Here is a 22,338-nt window from a genome sequence, read left to right as displayed (position 1 = left end):
GGAATCAAGTAACATCGAAAAATAGCTATATAATATTTATAACTATTTTCATTTCATTACTTTATGTCTTAAGTCATTGAAATTAAGTAAGCTAATAAGCGATATAATTATCAAACTTAACCGCCTTACTTAACTGGTCTCAATTATTTATCATAGATCTGTAACATCTGTATTAGAAATTAATCGCCGTATTTCATGGTCCTTCGAGCCGGATTTATATTATTAGACTACTTAGTAATTTAATTAAATGAAACTTACTTGTCCTTTAGGCAGTGTGGGATCCGTCCAATAAACAACAGCGGTGGTACCACTCAACATTATCACCTGCAACATTAAATTTAGTTAGCGTTTTCTAACGTCCTTGAATGTTTGTTCTATCTACCAAATAAACATATTTTAATAAAAATTATAGAAAGGTCAAGTCAAAGTCTTCACACTTTTATTAGAGAAATAAAAATCTATTAATTTATTATTATTATTAAGTGATTTCCTGATCACTTGCTGATTCTTTTATTATTTCTTGCATTGAAGTTGCACAGGGTCTGTCGAGTTCGACTATTTGGTGGACATTAGTCTCTTCTAATGAAGGGATTGGCCGATCTGAGTATTTACACAGCCGTGATAATGGGTCTGCAATATTGGTCTTACCCGGTTTATATTTTACGTTGTAACGATACGCCTGGAGGCGCAAAACCCATCTTTCAAGACGGGCGCGTGGTTTTGATTTCGGACTGAACAGAAATTCCAATGGCTTGTGATCTGTTATTAAATCAAATTCTTTACCAAACAGAAACGTATTAAAATGCTCAATCGACCATACCAGCGCAAGAGCCTCTCTCTGTTTGGCTATATTTCCGCTCACATTGACTGAGTGTCCTATTTCCATATGCAATAATTCTTGGTCCTTTACCGTCTATCTGCACTAAGACTGCTCCTAGTCCTACAGGGCTTGCGTCCGCTATTACTTGCGTCTCGTCTTTGATATCGTAATATCCCAACGTGTCTATTATAGATAGCATCTCCTTTAGCTTTTCAAATGCTTCATTCTGATCATCCTTCCAGTATTTTTCTATGTTTGCCTTTTTTCCAATTTTATATATTTTGGCAGCGGTTTTTTTTTTTTTTTTTATAGAATAGGAAGGCGGACGAGCATATGGGCCACCTGATGGTAAGTGGTCACCAACGCTCTTAGACATTGGCATTGTAAGAAATGTCAACCATCGCTAACATCGTCAACGCGCCACCAACCTTGGGAACTAAGATGTTATATCCCTTGTGCCTGTAATTACACTGGCTCACTCACCCTTCAAACCGGAACACAACAATATCAAGTATTGCTGTTTTGCGGTAGAATATCTGATGAGTGGGTGGTACCTACCCAGACGAGCTTGCACAAAGCTCTACCACCAGTAAAAACTACTCCTTCCGGTTTAAGTTCATGTCCTAAGAAATGTATTGTCTGTATTTTGTAAATACATTTCTCTTGATTCAACAAAACATTGTTTTGCTTCAACACCTCCATCACTCTGGAAAGTCACAAGTCATGTTCTCTTTCGTTGCTCCCCTAAATTAATATGTCATCAATAAAATTTGTAGATCCTTCGCATTTTATTAACATCTTTTCATATGCTAGTAGTATTTTATTTGGCTCTTTCACTTGTTTGTCACAATTTATCTTGTTTTTCATTAAATATTCACAGGCTTTGCAGGATATCAAATTTAATTTGCATCCTGAATCAATTAAAATTTCTAAATTGACTCCTCCTATCTCGCATTTGATTGTTGCGTCATCGTTCAATTTAAATATTTATTTATTTATTTATTTATTAGGGAAACATACAGCATATCGTATATTACAACTTAATATAATAATCATATTTTAACACTTATGCCAGTTAAGTTTCCACTACTGTTTTAACAGGGAAGTGGACTAATTTTGATGTTACATAAAATATAACTATTTATGACAAAGTAAAATTTTAACGTAAATATGGTTATGGTTAATTACTAATAAGTATTTTTCACAAGATTATAAAATTTACTTAAACTATTTTTAAACAGATCAATGTGGTTGTATTTTCTATTATGACTATTACAAGATCTTAGAATAAAAGAATTTTTGAAATAATTAGTTTTATAAATGGGTATTGAAAAAGTATCCTGAGAGCGAGCGTTAAAACGAGGACACTTAAATAAAATCTCACTGAGCAGATATGGAGAATCAATTAAATTATTTAATATTTTGTAAAGAAACATTTGGTCTCTTTGTTCTCTACGTTCTTCAAGTGGCATAAAAACAGAGTCAGGAAAAGTAAATTTGTATCGCAACCTCCTGATAAATTTGTTTTGTATATTTTCAATTAAGTTGACATATTTTGCATATTGTGGATTCCAAACAGTTGACGCATACTCTAAATGTGATCTAACGAAAGCATTGTACAAAATTACAAAGGTATGAATATTTTTAAAGTCTGCCCCTTGCCGAAAGATAAATCCAAGCATTTTATACGACTTCATCACTATTTCCTCAATATGCTTATCGAATATAAGTTTGTTGTCTAGTTGTACCCCAAGGTCTCTCACCTCGGTTACCCTTTTTAATTTAGTATTAAATATGGAATAGTCAAAAATTATTTGTTCTTTTTTTCTCGAAAATGTAATTACACAGCACTTGTCAACATTAAGCTGCAAATTATTAGCAATGCAATATTGTCCTAATTTATTTAAATCCTCTTGTAAATGAAAACAGTCTTGATTATTTTTTATTATCTTAAAAATTTTAGTGTCATCAGCGTATAATAAAACTTGAGAATTTTTGAAACAATTAGTTACGTCATTAATAAAAATGTTAAAAAGTAAAGGGCCAAGGTGAGAACCTTGTGGTACACCCGATGTTACAGGAATAAAACTAGACGTATATCCTTTAATAGCAACGGCTTGAGATCTTTCGCGGAGATAAGATGTAAGCCAACGTAGAAGGTCACCATGTATACCGATGTTGTTAAGTTTTTGTAATAACAAATTGTGCGATATCTTATCAAATGCTTTCGAGTAATCAGTGTATACGACATCTACCTGGAAACCAACTTCCATAGCACTTAATACTTTAATATATATGTATTGTACTTCTTCATTTTCCAAGGAATTTACTGTTGTTTCAATTCGTTGTCGCTTGTTACCGTCTTTTTCTCTTTCTTGATATTGTGCGAGTTTACGCTTTTGTCGAAATGATTTAGTTTATCTTTTCAACGCTAATTTATTTTTTGTACAGTGGACCAAAATATCAATTACTTAATGGAAATCTAATAAACTATCTGTAAACTAAAAGTGCAGCCATCCTTAGCTACGAGAAATTCTTAAAAAGAAAAAATATAAGACATAAAATACTTAAATTTTAAAAGTTATTCTCACCTTAACCCCCACAGGTGGTATGAGAGGTGGTGTATCGTCTTCCTCCTCATCCGGATCGTCCGGTTCATCCGCATCAGGTTCGTCCGGCTCGTCCGGTTCGTCCTCATCCGGCTCGGAGGACTTCGTGCGTACCGTCGCGTACACCGCCGGCCCGAGACCGAGAGCGTTGCTCGCACGCAGCGATATCACGTACTCCGAGTTCGATTCTGATATCATGAAGTCACGGTATAGTTTTCATTTTTTTACTTGTTTATAACGATTTTTGCGAAGTAATCGGAGAACAATTGATACACATCAATAGGATTTTCTATAGAAATTGATTTTACCTATATATAAGAAGTGCGAAAAGTATTTCGTTTGAGATTTATTTTATTTTTATTTATTTTGAACAAATTATACATATCATAAACAATATATATGATAGTAACTACAAAAGTATAATACTGTGTCGTAGCTACTAAAATTTAAGCACACAAAATATATATTAACGCCATCTATCTGGTTTATCACAAAATTACAAAAGGTGCGTACTCACCGAGTGCGCGTATGACGTGTGAGTGCGCGTGCGCAGGCAATTCACGAGAATGGGAGTCTGGCACGCCCAGGCCCCACCCCAGCAGGTACCCGCGCACCAGAGCTCCGCCAGAACCGTCGTCGCCCCCCCACCATACCGAGATCCAGTCGCGACCAGCGCGCGCTATGGATACGGACACATCACTTACTGATATCGAAGCGACAGCCCAAACGAAAGTTAATGGTCGAAATGGTATACGGATAATAATTGAGAAAATTATAATTACGGGACAACTTAGTCACTTTGCCGAGATGGCCTAGTGGTAAGAACGCGTGAATCTTAACCGATGATCGCGGGTTCAAACCCGGGCAAGCACCACTGAATTTTCATGTGCTTAATTTGTGTTTATAATTCATCTCGTGCTTAACGGTGAAGGAAAACATCGTGAGGAAACCTGCATGTGTCTATTTTCATTGAAATTCTGTCATATGTGTATTCTACCAACCCGCATTGGAGCAGCGTGGTGGAATAAGCTCCAAACCTTCTCCTCAAAAGAGAGAGGAGGCCTTAGCCCAGCAGTGGGACATTAACAGGCTGTTACTGTTAGTCACTTTGACTGTACACAATGTAATCGTCACACGTCATCGGAATTTTACTTGGTTTTATGTGACGGAGGCTAAACGTAAGCAACGTTTTATTTTTATACGTTGCATGTAAACGGGACAATCAAATTTGATATCGACTTAGAGGGTGAAGGTAGACAAGGGGTAGTTACTGGTGAGCGGCGGCGGCCGGCCCGGCACGGCGCTGTCGGCGCGGCGCCGGCCCTGCGTGCTGGCCGGCACCCAGTCGCTGAACGGGCCGGAGCCGTTCGCGTTCATCGCGCACACGCGGATCTGCGCGCAAGCGGGACGGTCACACGGGCGTAGCGTTACGTAGATATGTTCTCATTTACATCGAATGAAATCACGGTGACGAGGAAATAAAGTATGTAATAGTATTTAGTACACTAGTAGCGATGTTAAATGTAACGAAGCCCGAGCTCAGTTTCTTATACATTCGACATTCAGAGTCAGAAGTGACGTATACTAATTTTCTTAATATCGACTACGATAACGGTAAAGCTACAGGGCACCTGATACGAGGTAGCGGGTTCGAGCCCGCGCAACTCCGCTCGCCGGGTGTCGGCGGGCGTCGTGAGCGAGTCGGCCCGGCGGCGGGGGGTCGCGCCCGAGCCGGCGGCGGCCGCGCCCGCTCCCCCCGCCGGCCCCACGGCGCGGTAGCGCAGCTTGTAGCCCGTCAGCGCGCCGCGGTGCGTGCGCGCGGGCGGCGCCTCCCAGCGGACGAGGATGGCCTGCGACACGAGAGCCGAGTGAGCGAGGGCCGCGCGCGGAGGGGCGCGGGGGGCGCGGGGGCGCGGGGGGCGCGCGGGCACTCACGGTGTCGCCGAGCGGCGCGGCGGACACGTTGGCGGGCGGCGCGGCGGGCGCGTCGCTGCGCGTGCGCGCGAGCACGTCGGCGCTGGCGGCGCCGCCCGCGGCCGCCACGCGCACGCGGTACGCGGCCGCCGCGCGCAGCGCCGCCAGCGCCGCGGGGGGCGCGCCCGCCCACTGCGCCTGCTCGCGACCGCTCTCCACCTGCCGGCCGAGACGACTACGGTTGCTCGAGCTGTTTTATAACTGTTTTTATTCGGTGTCTCCCGAGGGATTCGAACTGGGTGATTCCGTATTGTGCGAATGAGATAAATCTTCAAAAAACCTCCCCGAGTGAGCTTTCGAGTGAACGTAGAGAGGTTTCGATATTCGACCGAGAACGTTCCGCCGACTCCGGCCGGCCGGCTCGATCACGCACCTCCGTGTAGTAGACGGCGTATCGGGAGGGCGGAGCCCGAGCGGCGCCGCCGGCGGGGGCGGGGGGTTCCCACGACACGCGCAGCGCGTGCGCGCCCGTCGCCTCCACGCGCACGTTCAGCGGGGGGCCGTACGTCAACTCCTCCGGGGGGGTCGTCGCTTCTATTATCTGAACAATGCATATATACTATATGATTTATCACTTCGTGAATGCTGCATACGGGTATTTAGGTATGCTTTTAAGACTGTGAATTAACTTTTTCAAATCTTAGAAATAATCAGCACTTAGAAAATTATACTTTAATTGTTTAGTCGATAAGAAATTTATGATACATTAAAAAAAACATAAAACTATACATATACAGAAGTATAGGTGTTTAGTACCTCAGTGGGAGGGGAGACGGCGTGTTCGGTGAGCGCCACCGCCTTGAACTGGTACGTGGTGTTGGGCTGCAGGGAGGCCACGTTCATCTCGTGCCGACGAGCCTCGCCGCGGGAGAGACGCTCGCTAAACACAATATTATAAAATAAAATCTAATTTCTTAGTAACAATATAAAAACAATCATAAGTATAATTTAATAAACACACACACACACACGCTCGTACGCATGCACTCACGCATACACACACACATATATCTCTGATACAATAATAAAGGATAATCTTCCTTTATTTTTGTACAGAAAACAGTGTTGCTATTATCTTTCTAAATATCGTGGTTCAAGCTTTGCCTTAAGCAAAAATATAGAATAACTAAAATAATGTTTTTCATTATATAAACAGACTGTTCAGTTTGTACTTGTTTAAGACATCATTATGTCATTCATTATATAAGATAAGAAATATAATTGTTGTGTTCCGATTTTAATGACCAAGATTGTTGACGCATTGGCTATGTAAGGGATGGATAATATTTCTTACAGTGCCAATATCAGTGCCAAGTTGGTAGATACTTGCCTTTTCACACCGAAGGTTGTGGGTTCGATTCCCACCCAGGACAGACATTTGTGTGCATGAACATGTCTGTTTGTCCTGAGTCTGGGTGTAATTATCTATATAAGTATGTATTTACAAAAAAAAAGTAGTATATGTAGTATATCAGTTGTCTGGTTTCCATAGCACAAACTTTGTACAAACTTAATTTGGGATCAGATGGCCGTGTGTGAAAAATGTCCCAGGATATTATCTATGGGTGGTGGTGATCACTCACCATGAAGTAGCCCAATACATTAAAACAAATAAAAATATCCACTCACCGCTCACTCCCCTTGACCTTGTACAGGATAGCGTACCCGCTGATCTCCTCCAACTTATGTTCGGGCTCCTCCCACGTGAGCGTCACGAACCTGTGCTTCACGATAACCGCCCTTAAGTCCTTGGGCGGGGAGACGGCAGTCGCGTTCCCGTTCCTAAATTCCTCAGTATCCAAGTCTTCAGCAGCGTGAAATGAATAATCGTTATCTAAAGTGTTCTCGTTATAGTCGTCGTACAGCGGCTCGGAGGTGTACGCGGAGGACGTCTCGCCCAGGAAGTCTGGGTCCTCGGGAGTGGGGTCAAGGGTTTGCTCGAAGTCGCCGGAAATGAGCGTATTGAAAATGTCTTGAGTGGAATTCGTAAAGGACTTTGGGTGGGTGGGGTTCGGTTTATGATCTGGAACGGCAAAATTAAAAATAAAATTAACAAAATTAAAAATTATGAATAAAGGGTGTGAGAAGTTGGTTTTTGACTATTAATAATGTATATAGAAGTCCCACATTGTTCATTCTTATGTTTTATGTACTTACATTGTTGTTTATATGTATGTGTGCGTGAGTGTTCAAGTGTATGTTTGTCTGATTATAAAGTTAATATTACAAATAATTTTTAACACATTGATAACACGTTGAAAAATCCAAAAATTTTTGTCCGGAGGTCAACGAGCTTATGTAATTTGTTTTTCTATTTATTTACCTTATTTATACTTTATTTATACCTGTGTTTATTAACAAAAAAAAAACCAATGTCATTTCCTGTTTCGTGGTTAGTCCTGACAACCTTGAAAAGATTTTTTCGTAATAACAATAGATAATGTGATATAAAATAAATAAACTGCACTCTGTTGTGCGTTTAAGTCGAGTCGAGTCTTATTAAGACGAGACGTATGCAGCAGCCGGTCGATCTGGTGGGAGAGATCGGAAACCTACACAAATTTACGACAAGTTAAGAAAATGCCTAATATTACTATATATTTATTATTGTATAATGAGATATTCCACGACATAGTATGTCGATTAGCTACTGTCCAATCAAAAACGACATAGACACTTGTTTATTAATAGCAAGATTTAGAAGTATTTTAAAAGATTTCACAAATAATACAATAGAACGCGCGTACTGACCGTGCGGCGCCACGAGCAGGCGCAGCGCGGCCACGCTGCTGCCGGCGGGCGAGCTGGCGCTGCACTGGAACACGCCGGCGTCCACGTCCAGCACGCCGCGGATGCGCAGCGACGACCTGCGCACGCACGCCGTGAGACCGCGCCCCAACGCCCCCCGCTACCCCCGCCCCCGCCCCCGCCCCCGCGCGGGCGACACGTACCCGTCGACGAGCGCGATGTCGTGGTCGTTGGGCGTGAGCGGCTCGCCGTCCTTGAGCCACGCCACGGCGGGCGGCGGGCGGCCGCGCGCGTCGCAGCGCAGCGTGACGTCACCGCGCGCCACGGCGCGCACGGCGCCGCCCGCGCGCAGCGACGCGCGCGGCGCGGCCCACACGAGCAGCTGCGCCGAGTGGTCGGCCGAGTCCACGCGGTTGGTGGCGCGGCACGTGTACGTGCCGGCGTCCTGCGCGCGCGCCGCCGCCACGCGCAGCGAGCCCGACCCCACCAGGTACAGCCGCGAGTCCAGGTCGCTGCGGACCGGGACGTGGGCGCGAGTCAGTACGTTTACCTTTCTCGCGGAGAGACGTCCCGCGGCGATTATTATATTATATTGTTTTAGTAACTGACTTGAGATCGATAGCGACTCCGTTGTTCAACCACACCATTTCCGGTTTAGGATTTCCGACGGCCGCACAGTCGAACGTGACGGACGCACCTGCGAGGGAATAATGATACTAGTAGGTTATTTAAATAATTAATACCTCAGATTCATTTCTAATTCTTGGTACTTGACAAAGACTGCCTCGTTGGTCTAGTGGCTTGATATGAGGCCGCAGACCCGGAGGTCCTGGGTTCAATTCCCGTGTCGGGCCAATAAAAAGTTATTGGGTTTTTCTGTCAGAAAAATTCTCAGTAGCAGCCCGGAGTCTGGAAGTTGGAAGTGTGTACACTCCCGTGCCTCGGAAAGCACGTAAAACCGTTAATCCTGCGCCTGAACTCTTTTCGGTCGTGTCGGATTGCCGTCCCATCGGATTATGGGAGTGAGGGAAGAGAGAGTGCACCTGTGTTTGCGCACACACTTGTGCACTATAATATTCTCCGCGTTCTCCCGCGTAGTTGGCTAATCTCTCTTGAGATTGAAATCGGTCTGGAAGACATTATTATTATTACTTGAAAATGTATGCTTAAAAAAAAAATAGACAGTGTTATTCCATATGAATAAAAGCCGAAATACGATGGTACACCGTTCCGATCCGAGTCTCCTTAATATATTAATATCATTAAGGTCATTATCGCGTTTCACTTTCTGACGTTTCACGATCGCGTTCTACAGTGATTTCCGAGTTTGTCTTATAGAGCTCTACGGATCGAATTCAACCATGAAATCCAGACAACTGTTGAAAATTACTTGAAAAACTCAACAACCTATCAACTCACACAGAGTAAGAATCCATAGTCTCAATATCTGTAGGGCTATTCTGTAAGAACAAATTCGAAAGTCATCGTAGAAAACCGTGATAAAAAAAGGTCGTGAAATACCAGAAAGTGTCATGCGATATTGACCATAATAATTATAACAAGCTCATCTGAGTAGGTACCACCCACTAATCAGATATTCTACCGCAAAACAGCAGTACTTGTAATTATTGTGTTCCGGTTTGAAAGGTGAGTGAGCCAGTGTAATTACAGGCACAAGGGACATAAAATCTTGGTTCCCAAGGTTGGTGGCGCATTGGCGACATTTCTTACAATGCCAATGTCTAAGGGCGTTTGGTGACCACTTACTATCAGGTGGCCCATACGCTCGTCCGCCTTCCTATGCTATAAAAAAACATTACAGAAATACACGCATCAAAATAGTATATCACCATAAGTTGTCAACATTTCACGGGTGAGTAACGAAGTGAGTTCATACTGAATCGTATAATCTGTAGCTTGATACGTAGTCACTCACTAAGATCGCACTGAGCATGTAATTTGTTCATCTCGTATTCTGCTAATGTTTTCTATTAACGTGATTGTCTATTGGAACATTTCACGAAACTATCAACGTCGACGCACACAATGGCTTTTATCAAATACCTTCCATGACGGTGACCGGTTGCGGTGTGGTGATGAACCGAGGTGCTGACTCCAGGTTGGCTAGTTCACTGTTTACGCGCAGTTCCACCTCCGGTCCGAGTCTGAAAGTTTCACAACTGAAATTAATTTTACTGTATTTAACTCATCACACTTTGGGAATAATTCGCTATTTCTTTAATATATTAGAAATTGTAAACTATTTGTTTAATATATTGTAACTATTTCTCTAAAGTATTTTAATGAACCGAGCAGGCGGTAGGATGTATAGTGTCAAAGGCTTTCCATGATGTTTTAGACACACCCCTAAGTAAATAGGGGTAAAGGCAAACTGATTCGTTTTATTATACCAGTTGTCTTATGCCAATATAGCGTAGCACACTTTAATCTTGTAAATATTGAATAAGAGCGACCTAGGCGCGAGATTTGCGTGCGCGTGCGCCAGCGCGACGGCGCAGCGGTAGGTCGCGGCGTCGTGCGCGCGCAGCGGGTCGAGCTCCAACGCGCCGCCCGGCGTCAGCGACACGCGCGCCGCCTCCATGCGCACCGGAGAACCGTTCTTCAACCACGTTACCTAATATATACCAGACGAATACAAGGATACGTTAGAGCTAATAAATGTCCCATAGCTCGACAAAGCCTCTCATATTATGGAGAAGATTTGGAGCTCATTTTCTCACGTTGCTACCCGTACATGACATGGCGGTAGTAATGGATACATTTGGTGTGTGTGAAACATATGTATGCATAATATCGTCAAACATATGTATGTTTCTTTACTATGTTTTCCTTCATTTTTTATCAATAAATTAAACGTGAAAACCCAGTCACACGTGTCCAGGTTTGAATCCTTGATTTTTAGTTCGCCGTCTACCCAAAAATGTCTAAACAAGATCGCCCATTAAGCGTTAAGACTATCCTGTACCTTTTGTACATATTTTGGTAGCATTCATTTTATTTCTGTATATTACTTTAATTGTTGAATATATTAAAAATCTATTCATTATTTTTTAGACAAAGTTACTGCTGAATGTGGCACGATAGTAACGTGACCACGGTAGGTGGTAGACGTGCCAGGAAAATGTTAGGTCTATCTTACAGGTTAATTCGAGACACTTTTAAAACCATTCATTCATCGTTTCATGTTACTCACGTTCAGCTTTAATACAGGTGGCGGTGCGTGTATTTTGGTGAGGCCGTACACCCGCCTCTCGGGCTGCGGTGCGGAGGGCGAAGGCACGATGCGAACCGCAAGCCTTTGCGGAAGGCGAATGGGACAGGATAGAAGTGCCGGTGATCCCAAAACGCCCATCACGACTCGTGGACTTTCGCCTAGTTCAGGTACTTCTGAAATTTTCGGAAAATTATTTGTATTAAATACGCTATATATGTATATATTTTTATGTACATATTATATATTTAATTTTATTCTTATATAGTACACACTATTACAAATATTTTGCGTCATTGTGTTGACAGCCGTGGGTTCCACGGTGGGGTGCGCGGGTTAACAAAAGTCACAAGTCGATGTTAAAACTTTATTCAAAATAGAAAGTATTAAACTTATTGATTGTAAAAAAATCTACCGATTCGGAAAAAAAATCCTCAAACAAAGAACTGGACAAGTGAACTCAGAAAAATCGTACCACATCCAGTCACGTAGTTAGAAGTATTATATCTGTTTAAGCACGAGCGTTTATACAACGAGGCTGGACGACTGGCGAGGATAACAGAGGCTTGTAGGATTTGTAAACACACTACAAACGTACGTTGCAAACTGTAGCTGATAATTGCTGTTTAGATTACGCGTAGGTGCACTCTCTATTCCCTCGCTCTCATAATCCGATGGGATCCGGGACTTGCACTTAGCCAACGGGTATAATAGGTGAGAAAGAATACGAATTCGAATAATTTTCGGAATATTTAGCGTACAAAATTTTACCTCGCCAAGAACGTTCGCGAAAATGAATACTTTTACGTGTACAAGTGTGTATGTAATTATAAGTGCAGTGCCGTCACATAATCGTGATTGGAGGAACGATCCTTCAAGACTGGAAATATTTCAGGCACAGGGCTTTACGTGCTTTCCGAGGCATATAAATGAAATTATACTTCCGTACTCCAGGTTGGTTTTAAGAACTTCTTGACAGAACAACTTATATTTTAAATGGTTCCAGGATACATTCTACGACCATTTAATCTACGAAACAAACATTGTAACTATAAACTCACCGGCTAAAAAAACGCTGGCCACTCTCGACACGACGGTCCCAATGCCGTCCACCGTCGCGACACATTGGTACTGGCCAGCTAACGCCGACGACATGCTCTCTATTACCAAAGAGCCGTTCGTGAGCTGCTTCCTGGAAGAGAGATAAATAGAATGAACCATCTACAGCACTGTTTATTGAATCTAAGTTTAAAATCAAAATACATTTAGAACCAATGTCGCGTTTATACAGACGCGGAGATAGGTTTTAAATATGAAATTAAATTTTTCTGCATTTTTTTAAATATTGTATTAATTTGTTTTTATTTCTTGTTTTGGTTGTTCAATTTTTTTTATATAATATCGATAGAACAGGCAAATGGGTCTACTGATGGTAAGTGGTTACCAACGACCATAGACATTGGAGCCATAAGAAAATAAACCAATCCTTCAATCATTAATGCATCACTAACATTGGAACTAATATGTGTTGCAAATGGAATGATTTTATAATTCAAAAACATTTTATAATGTTAAAAAACCAGCTTCCTATACTTGAAAGTATCAAATGAAGAGGAGCTGTTTCCAGCGGTGTGACAATTACGGGTTATTACTTTGTTTATCTCAACTTTTAAACAAAAACAAAACTGAATGACGAGTAAATCCTGCCAGCATCTACCACGGATGATCATTAATTAGGCCTGCTGTTACCATCGTGTATCAAAATTTAATAAAACTAACTACAAGTGCTCTAAATATAAAATATGTGAATCCTAAAGTTCGAAAGGCTTAGCGAGCTCAGTCCAATTACGCTCTGCTGAATAATTCACTGTGTTGACAACAGCTGTTGCGAACCGCTATTATGTATTAAAATTTGCAAATTGTCTTAATTCAAAAGTAACTGGCTAACATGAGCGATATTATTTATAAACGAACACTATTTCGATATGTGTATATAATTTCGATGGCCTGGTATTAAAAGGACCAAAGTACATTTTTGAGTTTTTTTTTTATTAAGTGATCACCACTGCCCATAGACATTGGCGTTGTAAGAAGTATTAACCATTCCTTATCAATACGCCAATACGCCACCAACCTAACTAAGATGTTGGGATGATGATGATGATGGGAACTAGGATGTTATGTCCTTTGTGCACTCACTCTTCAGTCACTCATCCTTCAAACCGGAACGCAACAATACTAAGTACTGCTGTTTGGCGGTCGAATATTTACCACCCAGATGAATAAAAAGCACATCTTGCCATTTGTCAAATTATTTAAAAAATAATATTATTTTTTTTTGCGCTAAAACGAGATATAAGCTTGAAATTACTTATAACAAAAAAGGCATGTTATATAAAACAACCAACATCTGTTTCGTTTCTAATCTTGTTGCGAAAATAAGAGACCCTGGTCGTTTTAGCACCAGGCAGGATTGTATTATTATTAACTATTCAGCTTTCTCCATATCAAATTATACTTTGTGGGCTCTTACAAACACTTTTGTCTATTATTTTACAAGGTTCATTTTATTGTAAAGCTAGCGCTTCTGAAGGTAGATTACCGTGAGAATCGGCAAGAAACTCAACAGTTACTTAAATACTAAATTAACGAATACTGACTCCACACTTTATATAATCTATGTAGTCCTTCATCGAGTAATATATAAACAGAGTAAGCGCCTTGCAATTGTTTAATGAAACATTTACAATGTCCCACTGGTGGGCTATGTTCTTCTCGCCTTTAAAGGAATTTGACCTTGTTACCACAACGCTGTTCAATATACACGCTATTCAGGAGCGTTTCTCCGGATTCGAACTTCCTACCTTCGCTTAAGTCATGTGATCTTAACCACTGGTCTATCTCAGCTCTTTTTGCGATACGTTATATAAATTTTGTGTGTGACCTTATACTTTATTACAATGTGTAATTATCTGGTGCCCTCCACAATTTCTCATAAGATTATAACGATTTGTTACCTGTAAGTGTCAGCGCGTGGTAATGCGTGGTCTCTAGTGGGGGGTGCCGTGGCGCTGTACCGCCACGAAAGACGCGCGGGCGGTGGCGCTCCGCAGGCCAGCAAGGCACTCTCGCCCTCCGCCACCACCGCATCCGCTGGCTCTGATGATAGTCCAAACATTGTTTCGCTTTCATCTTCGCCACCTGTGAGAGAAGACAATTTTGATATTATTATATTATCACTGCGTCAGCTTTTCCCCTGTCAAACATCAATAAAAGTGTTCTTATGTTCCGATTTAGGGATTGAGTGTAAGAAGTAATCACAATACCAATTTCTAATGGCAAATAGGCACCACAATTCCCATTAGGTGGCGTTTATATCATTCAAACATCCCTTCGTAATATATTAAAGATTTATTCATGGAATTTTCCAGTTTCCTAACGATAAGGAAAAGTCGTTATATCACCGCATGATAAACTTCCAACAAAAACAAAGTTCGTTACAGGAAAAACGGAGCTCTACCGATATAGATTGAAATACCTGTTACATAGAAAGAAAAACACCTTTACATAATAGGGAATACATCTGTAAGCGTTTTATGGTAAACAAATAAAACATAAAGTAAGGGTAAAAAGCCTGTAAATGTGCTATTCTGGACGAAGGCCTCCTTTCTGTTTAAATGGAAGGATTCGAGATTATTCCAGCATGCTATTATTGTGTTTACTATACCTTCCGACACATGTAGGTTTCCTATCGCATGTGAATTAACAAATAATAACGTCACGGTTTTTTAGAATTCATGTGTTTAATTTTAATTTTGTGAACAGCGGCGCGGAAAAACATGCGTTGGATGAAATTCTGACACATGTGCATCTATCAAACCAAATAAGAACGTGGTAGAATAAGCTGTAAAGGAGAAGCATCATGAGGAGAGAGGAGGCCGTTACGCTCAGTTTTTGCGATACAAAATACATTATATCCAAAGTATTATACGTTTGATCCTGAACCCGAAATTGTTTTAGGCAATACTCTCAGATTACCGATATTACTTATTAACAATGCAAACCTTTCCTTTTATATCAGCAGACTCGTTATTTAATTCAATACCCACGAAGTAACCATAAAAAATTATACCGAATCTAAAAAATAAAATAAAAAAATATACCCCTTTCAAAGACCCCACAAAATACGCCTTCAACTTTGCACTGAAGAGCTCCTTAACGACTTAAAACGTAAACCATCCTTTATAATTAAACTAAAAACCCTTCAAACTCCGCACAGAACTTCGAACAATCGATTGAGTTAAACACAGAGAAATATCACTCCTATCACAACGAAATAAGGACGATTAATAATCCACGCAGCTAACTTCCAAATTTGTTTGATGCGAAATGATAAGGTCCCTTTGAATAGTATTTGATTGGACCAACAATAGTATATGGAAAAGTTTGTAAATTGCAAAATATTTCATAGCATAATGGCTCGTATTGCGTTCCGTTGAATGCTAAATTGCCTCGCACGAATTCTGGGTCAAAGGCTTTAGGTTATTGTAAATGAACGCCCGATCGGACGGTCACAATTCGCGTATTCCAATATGGCAACACAATGGCGTAGTTTCGATCTGTATACCCCGTAAAACCTTTTCTATTTTATTGTTCCTCTATCTAAATGTAGTGTATTGTAAATATTAGTAGCTACACTTTGGAATTAGTTTTGAATAAGTTTGTCATTCTGACCAATTTCGGTCAAGGCGACCAATGTAACGAGAGATTAGCCGACTGCGCAGGACATATTATAGGACTCTAGTGTGTCTCTATTCCTTCATTTTCATTATCCGATGGAACGGCATTCCGATCGAAAAGAGTTCAGGCGCACGGTAAAATTTATGCATAATAGAACCACAAACCAAAAATCTATTTATTTTTATATTATATATCAGATTACTTTGTTACACATAATACCACACACGTACAGCATGCTAGATTTAAATTTAAGCTTAGATTTTATATTAGTTCGACCCATCAACATAGATATACAACAAGAGATAGTATTAAATAGGATATTATTTTAGGTGTTATAACTAATGAAAAAAATTGCTTGCCTAGAACCCCTATAACTCAACAGTATTCGGGGCAAGTAGTAACATAGATCCCATTTGACTCCTTGTGCTGTAGTCTATCTATCCAGTACCAAGTACCAATTCTTATCATTACATTTGCGCGTTAGCCTCCTGATTATCAATTTAAAAATCAAATCTAGTTATGACAAAAATGCTATATCCCAGCATGTGTAGTATATTCACGAGAAAAGTTTTCAGCAAATAAACATTTTAATAACTTATGATAATAAATTATACAGTTCAAAATGTATGTATTTTATATAGGCATTACACTTGCGTATTGTTTGTCAAAAATCTACCACCTACCATCGTCTTAGAAAGATGTACCTCAAACTGAGAAGAGCCAGTACTGGAAAGTCTCGCTAGGATTCTTCATTATATGTATATATGTATGTATATCATCAATTTAAGTTTAAAACTAGTGAATTAAATCAGGAATGCGCGATCGCGTATATTTAACCTGAAGAGGAAATTAATCGGTTTAATTTCTGACGGCACCTGGTTTTCACGGTTGAAAGCAAATTTACAATGGTGTGGGTTGGGTCAATTAGTATATACAAAACGAGCTATAAGTCATACTACACTGAGAAGGTCCAGTGGTTAGAATGCGTGAATTTTAACCGCAGGTTGCGGGTTCAAACCCAGTTTAGCTCAACTGAATTTACCTATGCTTGATTTGTGTTTGAAAACATAGCGGGGAAGCCCGTGCTGTCGCATGACAATCAGCCTAGAGGTGTATTCATCAACCACATTTTTCATAACAACCTGTGAATGTCCCACTGCTGGGCTAAGGCCTCCTCTCCCTTTTTGAGGAGCAGGTTTGGAGCTTATTCCACCACGCTGCTCCAATGCGGGTTGATGGAATATACATGTTCCACGATGTTTTCCTTCACCGTAGAGCACGACGTGAATTATAATCATAAATTAAGCACATGAAAATTCAGTTGTGCTTGCCTGGGTTTGAACGCACGATAACAGAATAAGATTCACGCGTTCTTATCACTGGGCCAATTCGGCAACTACAGTTGAGCAGCGAGTTTGGAAAAGCTTTAACAGCTTAGCACAGCAGTAGGACATACAGACTTACTTTACTTTTTTTACTTTGGTGATACGATTCGCTTATTTACTGTTGCAATAAAATGTTTAATTCGTTAAAGGAAAAAAAATTAATATCTGCTTATGCAAAGTAAATAATTTGCTAACTTTTTTTAATTTATAGCAGTTTCAGAGGAGGACATTTCAAAGAGGAGGGTTATTTACGAGGAATACAAGTTGTTTGTAACTGTTGAAGTTGACTTTAACTGATATTTTTTGCTGTACTCGTAGAACTTTTACGACGAGTAAGTATCAAGGTTTGTATTCATTATATTATTTATTCATTTATATATACTTTATTGCAGAATGTAATTATTTTACATAAAAGGTTAACGCTTCTGCGTGCCTTACTACCCTCAGTTTCATTTGCGTCGACTAATCTTAATATCGGTTCAGAATGTAAATTCTATCACGAACCGGAATTACTAAGCGAGGTTATCAAGCAGGAAGGATGCTTCTTATAGGGGGCAATTAAGAACAACGTTTATGAAGCACATACGTCTCAAATTATATTTAAAATCTATAACAGTTTAACAGATTAAAGCAGATAATTTTAAATCGAATGATATAATGAACATAAATAACTTTTAAACGAACAATGCGCGTACGACCCGCATGCGCACGCGCACCCAATAAGTCCTAACAAATAACCGATATAAGTGCAAAGGAAAGGGACAAACATGACAATAAAATCAAAACAAACTATAGTATAAAAATTTTAGCAATTATGGTTCTTGATTTAATTTGCTATAAGGTCGATTATTCCGTGAAACGTTTTTAAAGCAGATGTTTAACCAGGTAGCATTTTTTCTACATTTCAAATGTCAAAATGTTTACTTTTATCATCATTGTGTTCGCGATTTCGAAGTATATACCGTTTTTGTTATTATACCATAATAGTTTCCTCCTGCTGCGTCGTCCTATGTGAGGGTGGAGATAAGCTGTCCTTTTCTCTACCCCAATCAACATCAACATGCAATGCTAATTTTTACAATAATAGACGTGAAAATGTGACAAAAAAACTAACCCACTTTCGTATTTATAATATTAGCAAGGATTACATCTTACAAAAGGCCAATATAGCCAAGTGTCTGAAACACGTGAATCTTAATCGACGATTGCGAGTTCAAAGCGCCGTTAAGATGTCGTGTGCTTTATTTCTGTTTATCATCTCGCACGTGGTGGTGACGGAAAACATTGTGAACACATGTATCGGATGAAAATCTGCCACGGACAGCTTCCTCAAAAGAAGAGGTTTCCTAATCACATCCGTTCCTGAAATCCCACTATATATGTTTAAAAAAATCAATAAAATAGCTAAGCCGTCTTCCAAAATAACAGTAATAAATTTATAAAGTGAAAAAATATCTCAAACTCAGAATGAACTGCAATTCTTTCCTGAATAACGGTACGTTATACTTCGAGTAAAAATATATGAGACCACCTGGGACCTATGTACCAGAACAGAATACGTTTTGTATCACATATACGTGAAATACTAGACACAATGAACAATGAAATACTATTACAAAACCAACGACTTTAGACGATAAAGAAAATTGGATTCCATTAAGTTTAAATCAATAAGCAAGTTTATAGATTCTGTACTACTCACATCACAGTGTGTAACACTCATGGATAATTCTACCGCCGATACTTAGCATTGTTTTGAGAGCGAGTGTAACTACAGACACAAGGGGCATAACATCTTAGTACTCAAGTTGGTGGCGCATTTGCGACTTAAAGGATGGTTAATATTTCTTACAGTGCTATGTCTATGGACGGTAGTGAATAGTTACCATCAGATGGTCCATTTGCAATTTATAAATTAATCCATAAATTTAACACTATACACTTAAATCAATCAATCAATCAACAGCCAATCGAAGTCCACTGCTGAACATAGGCCTCTCCCAAGGTGCGCCAAAGCTCCCGATCCTACTATACACTTGTAATATGCAAAAGTATAAACGAAATGTTTTTTGAATTACTAGCGCAATGGTTTACGGACTGTCTAGGATGATGAAAATCGCAGGTTGACGATCGCAGGTTCGCTCCTAGCCCCTATATATGCTAATCTATGTAGGCTATAGTCGTCGCCTCTCCTTAAAAAGCTTACCACTTAAGTGGAGGAGTAAATAGGTATATTAGTAGTTCCTTAAGAACACTATATTGAATAACAAGTACAGATATTTAAATTTCGAAAGTGGATTAATATGGATAATTTCAGCTAATATATTAAAATAAATTTCGTTTTCAAGAGATGGACAAGTCGAGATGGCCTAGCGGTTAGAACGCGTGAATCTTAACCGATGATCGTGGGTTCAAACCCGGGCAAGTACCACTGAATTTTCATGTGCTTAATTTGTGTTTATAATTCAGCTCTCGTGCTTGACGGTGAAGGAAAACATCGTGAGGAAACCTGCATGTGTCTAATTTCATTGAAATTCTGCCACATGTGAATTCTACCAACCCGCATTGGAGCTGCGTGGTGGAATAAGCTCCAAACCTATTCCTCAAAAAGGGAGAGGCCTTAGCCCAGCAGTGGGACATTAACAGGCTGTTTCTACTAATTTTGTTCTGTGTAGAATATTTGAAAAATAATACATATGGAATATTAAGCAAACGAGGTCACCAAAACGATATTAAAACGCACACATCTGACGAGTCAATCAGCTGGAGAACGACAGACGACAGTCGAGCGGAAGTCTTGTAATTAGGTCGATTGCTAATCCACTCGTGATCAACGTAACAGACGCACCGACTGACATCTATATAAAAGCAGATACCACTAACAGTATCTATATATAGAGACTAGTTTTCGCCCTCGATTTCGCTCGCGTTTTAGGGGTTAGGTTTTAGGTATAAAAAGACTGTGCTCTGTGGGATTCGAGCTTGTGTCATATTAAATTTCATCAAAATCTGTTAAGTAATTTAGGCGAGAAAGCGTAACAGACAGACTTTAATAACTTAATATTAGTATAAATAGATGTTGATATGTCTGTTTGAGATCAAGGCTTCGTCACTGTTTAACCGATTACAATGACAGTTGCCTCATATATATTTTCTTTTTATGGAGAAGTATTTTGTAAAACCCACTTTGTTGTAACTCTCCGTTAGATGGCGCTGCAGCACGTCAATTTATATACCGTTTTACGGATCACCATGAATATTTGTATATATAGAAAGACAGAATAACGAATGCCGGATTTTCTTTAAGTACATAATTTTCAAAGTGGAGCTCTAAACATATATTTAAATTTGAAAAGATAATTAAAAAATTTATTATTTATCAACATAACACCTATACTTTTTACATTCAAGTTAAAGTATATAATGATAAATCATTTAACTCAAATTACCCAAATGATTGCACATTTTCATAATTAATATTCAGTGCCTGTAAATTTTAACCGTTAATATTATTACTTTTGTGTTAACGAAAATGGATCTCTGTGCCTATGGAATGAAAGCAGCGCCGTCTAGTGACAATAATCGGAATTTCATATAAGTCACAGTTTACGGCACACTATTAAATAAGTAAAAAAAAATTCGCACCCTGGAGGTATGTTTCATGACATTGCGTACCATCTGCCAATCTGGGTAGGTATCATCCACTCATCATAAACTCTGCCATCAAGCTACAATACTTAGTTGTTGTGTTCCGGTTTGAATGGTGAGTGAGCCAGTGTAACTACAGAATATAACATATTAGTTCCCAAAATTGCACATTGGCCATGTAAGGAATGTTTAATATTTTTTACGGTATCAAAATATATGGGGGGTTGTGGCCACTTATTTGGTCGTTCGTTTGCACGTCCGCCTAACTATATTATAAAAAAGTCTTTTAAACAATCTTTCATTTTAACAACAAACGGCGTTAAAAAGAACATAACAAATAACTATACAACGCTGATTGGTAAGAAAGCTCTTGATTTATAACTTCATCTTGTTAAACTTTAAGCACTTTAAAATCCAGCTCTTTAATTAAACAAAGTCGCAGACGACACGAAGTGTGTCAACTACGGCTGTCGCCTGACGCCTGACGCGTGGAGTGGTGGTCGAGTGCACTCTCACGACACTCGCTGTAATTTTGCTTGGTTAAGCCTCATTAGGCGTCACAAGCCCTGAACACATGTAAAACAGTGGATTTGACGTACTAACGTCTGATTTGAAGCTTATATTTGCTGTTATATTTCTCTAAATTTTGATTGATTGATAGTTTTGACGGTTAGATTGCGAACATTAGTAACATATCGTCAACAGATATCACTTCTGTATTATCTTTAACGATTTCAGCCGGAGCGGCTTTTCTCAAAGGAGAGTACGGAGATACGAATGCAGACTCTATTCTCTAAGTCTCACAAAGCGATGAACAGCTCATCTCTGAGGATACCAGAGATGTATACGTATCTAAACATTTAACTTTTATTAAATGTTAATATACATAAATATAATGATGCGTGATTAAAAATTACCAAAAAAAACATTCTAAGTAATTCCCACTAGAGTTGAAATTGTTGTTTTGAAGTATATCAGACAATTGTATATAGAAATAAATAAAGATGTATTTGTGCGGTAGGGCTTTTTGCAAGCTCGTCTGGGTAGGTACCACCCACTCATCGGATATTCTACCGCAAAACAGCAGTAATTGGTATTGTTGTGTTCCGTTTGAAGAGTAGTGAGCCAGTGTAATTACAGGTACTCGGGACTTAACATCTTAGTTACCAAGGTTGGTGGCGC

At 39.8% G+C, this 22,338-nt stretch overlaps 1 protein-coding gene across 1 annotated transcript in view; it reads right to left on the bottom strand.

The window, feature by feature from the left end:
- The window catches only part of LOC126778971 (neogenin), a 137,848-nt gene that overhangs the window by 6,927 nt on the left and 108,583 nt on the right, over window positions 1-22,338 (bottom strand). Inside the window, exons 2-18 of the mRNA XM_050502709.1 lie at window positions 14,401-14,584; window positions 12,445-12,575; window positions 11,366-11,559; window positions 10,653-10,786; window positions 10,216-10,331; window positions 8,761-8,848; window positions 8,355-8,663; window positions 8,155-8,270; window positions 7,033-7,426; window positions 6,160-6,283; window positions 5,777-5,944; window positions 5,365-5,562; window positions 5,061-5,279; window positions 4,701-4,821; window positions 3,947-4,108; window positions 3,412-3,617; window positions 259-324 (exon numbers count right to left, since the gene is read on the bottom strand). Of these exons, the coding sequence (XP_050358666.1) occupies window positions 259-324; window positions 3,412-3,617; window positions 3,947-4,108; window positions 4,701-4,821; window positions 5,061-5,279; window positions 5,365-5,562; window positions 5,777-5,944; window positions 6,160-6,283; window positions 7,033-7,426; window positions 8,155-8,270; window positions 8,355-8,663; window positions 8,761-8,848; window positions 10,216-10,331; window positions 10,653-10,786; window positions 11,366-11,559; window positions 12,445-12,575; window positions 14,401-14,584 (2,930 nt within the window). The remainder of the gene's footprint in view (window positions 1-258; window positions 325-3,411; window positions 3,618-3,946; window positions 4,109-4,700; window positions 4,822-5,060; window positions 5,280-5,364; window positions 5,563-5,776; window positions 5,945-6,159; window positions 6,284-7,032; window positions 7,427-8,154; window positions 8,271-8,354; window positions 8,664-8,760; window positions 8,849-10,215; window positions 10,332-10,652; window positions 10,787-11,365; window positions 11,560-12,444; window positions 12,576-14,400; window positions 14,585-22,338) is intronic.

The sequence above is a fragment of the Nymphalis io genome, chromosome 28 (assembly GCF_905147045.1).
Source record: "Nymphalis io chromosome 28, ilAglIoxx1.1, whole genome shotgun sequence".
NCBI classification, from domain to species: Eukaryota; Metazoa; Arthropoda; class Insecta; order Lepidoptera; family Nymphalidae; genus Nymphalis; species Nymphalis io.
Note: the sequence above shows the minus strand (reverse complement) of the source record. Positions and strands in the feature narration are given on the sequence as shown.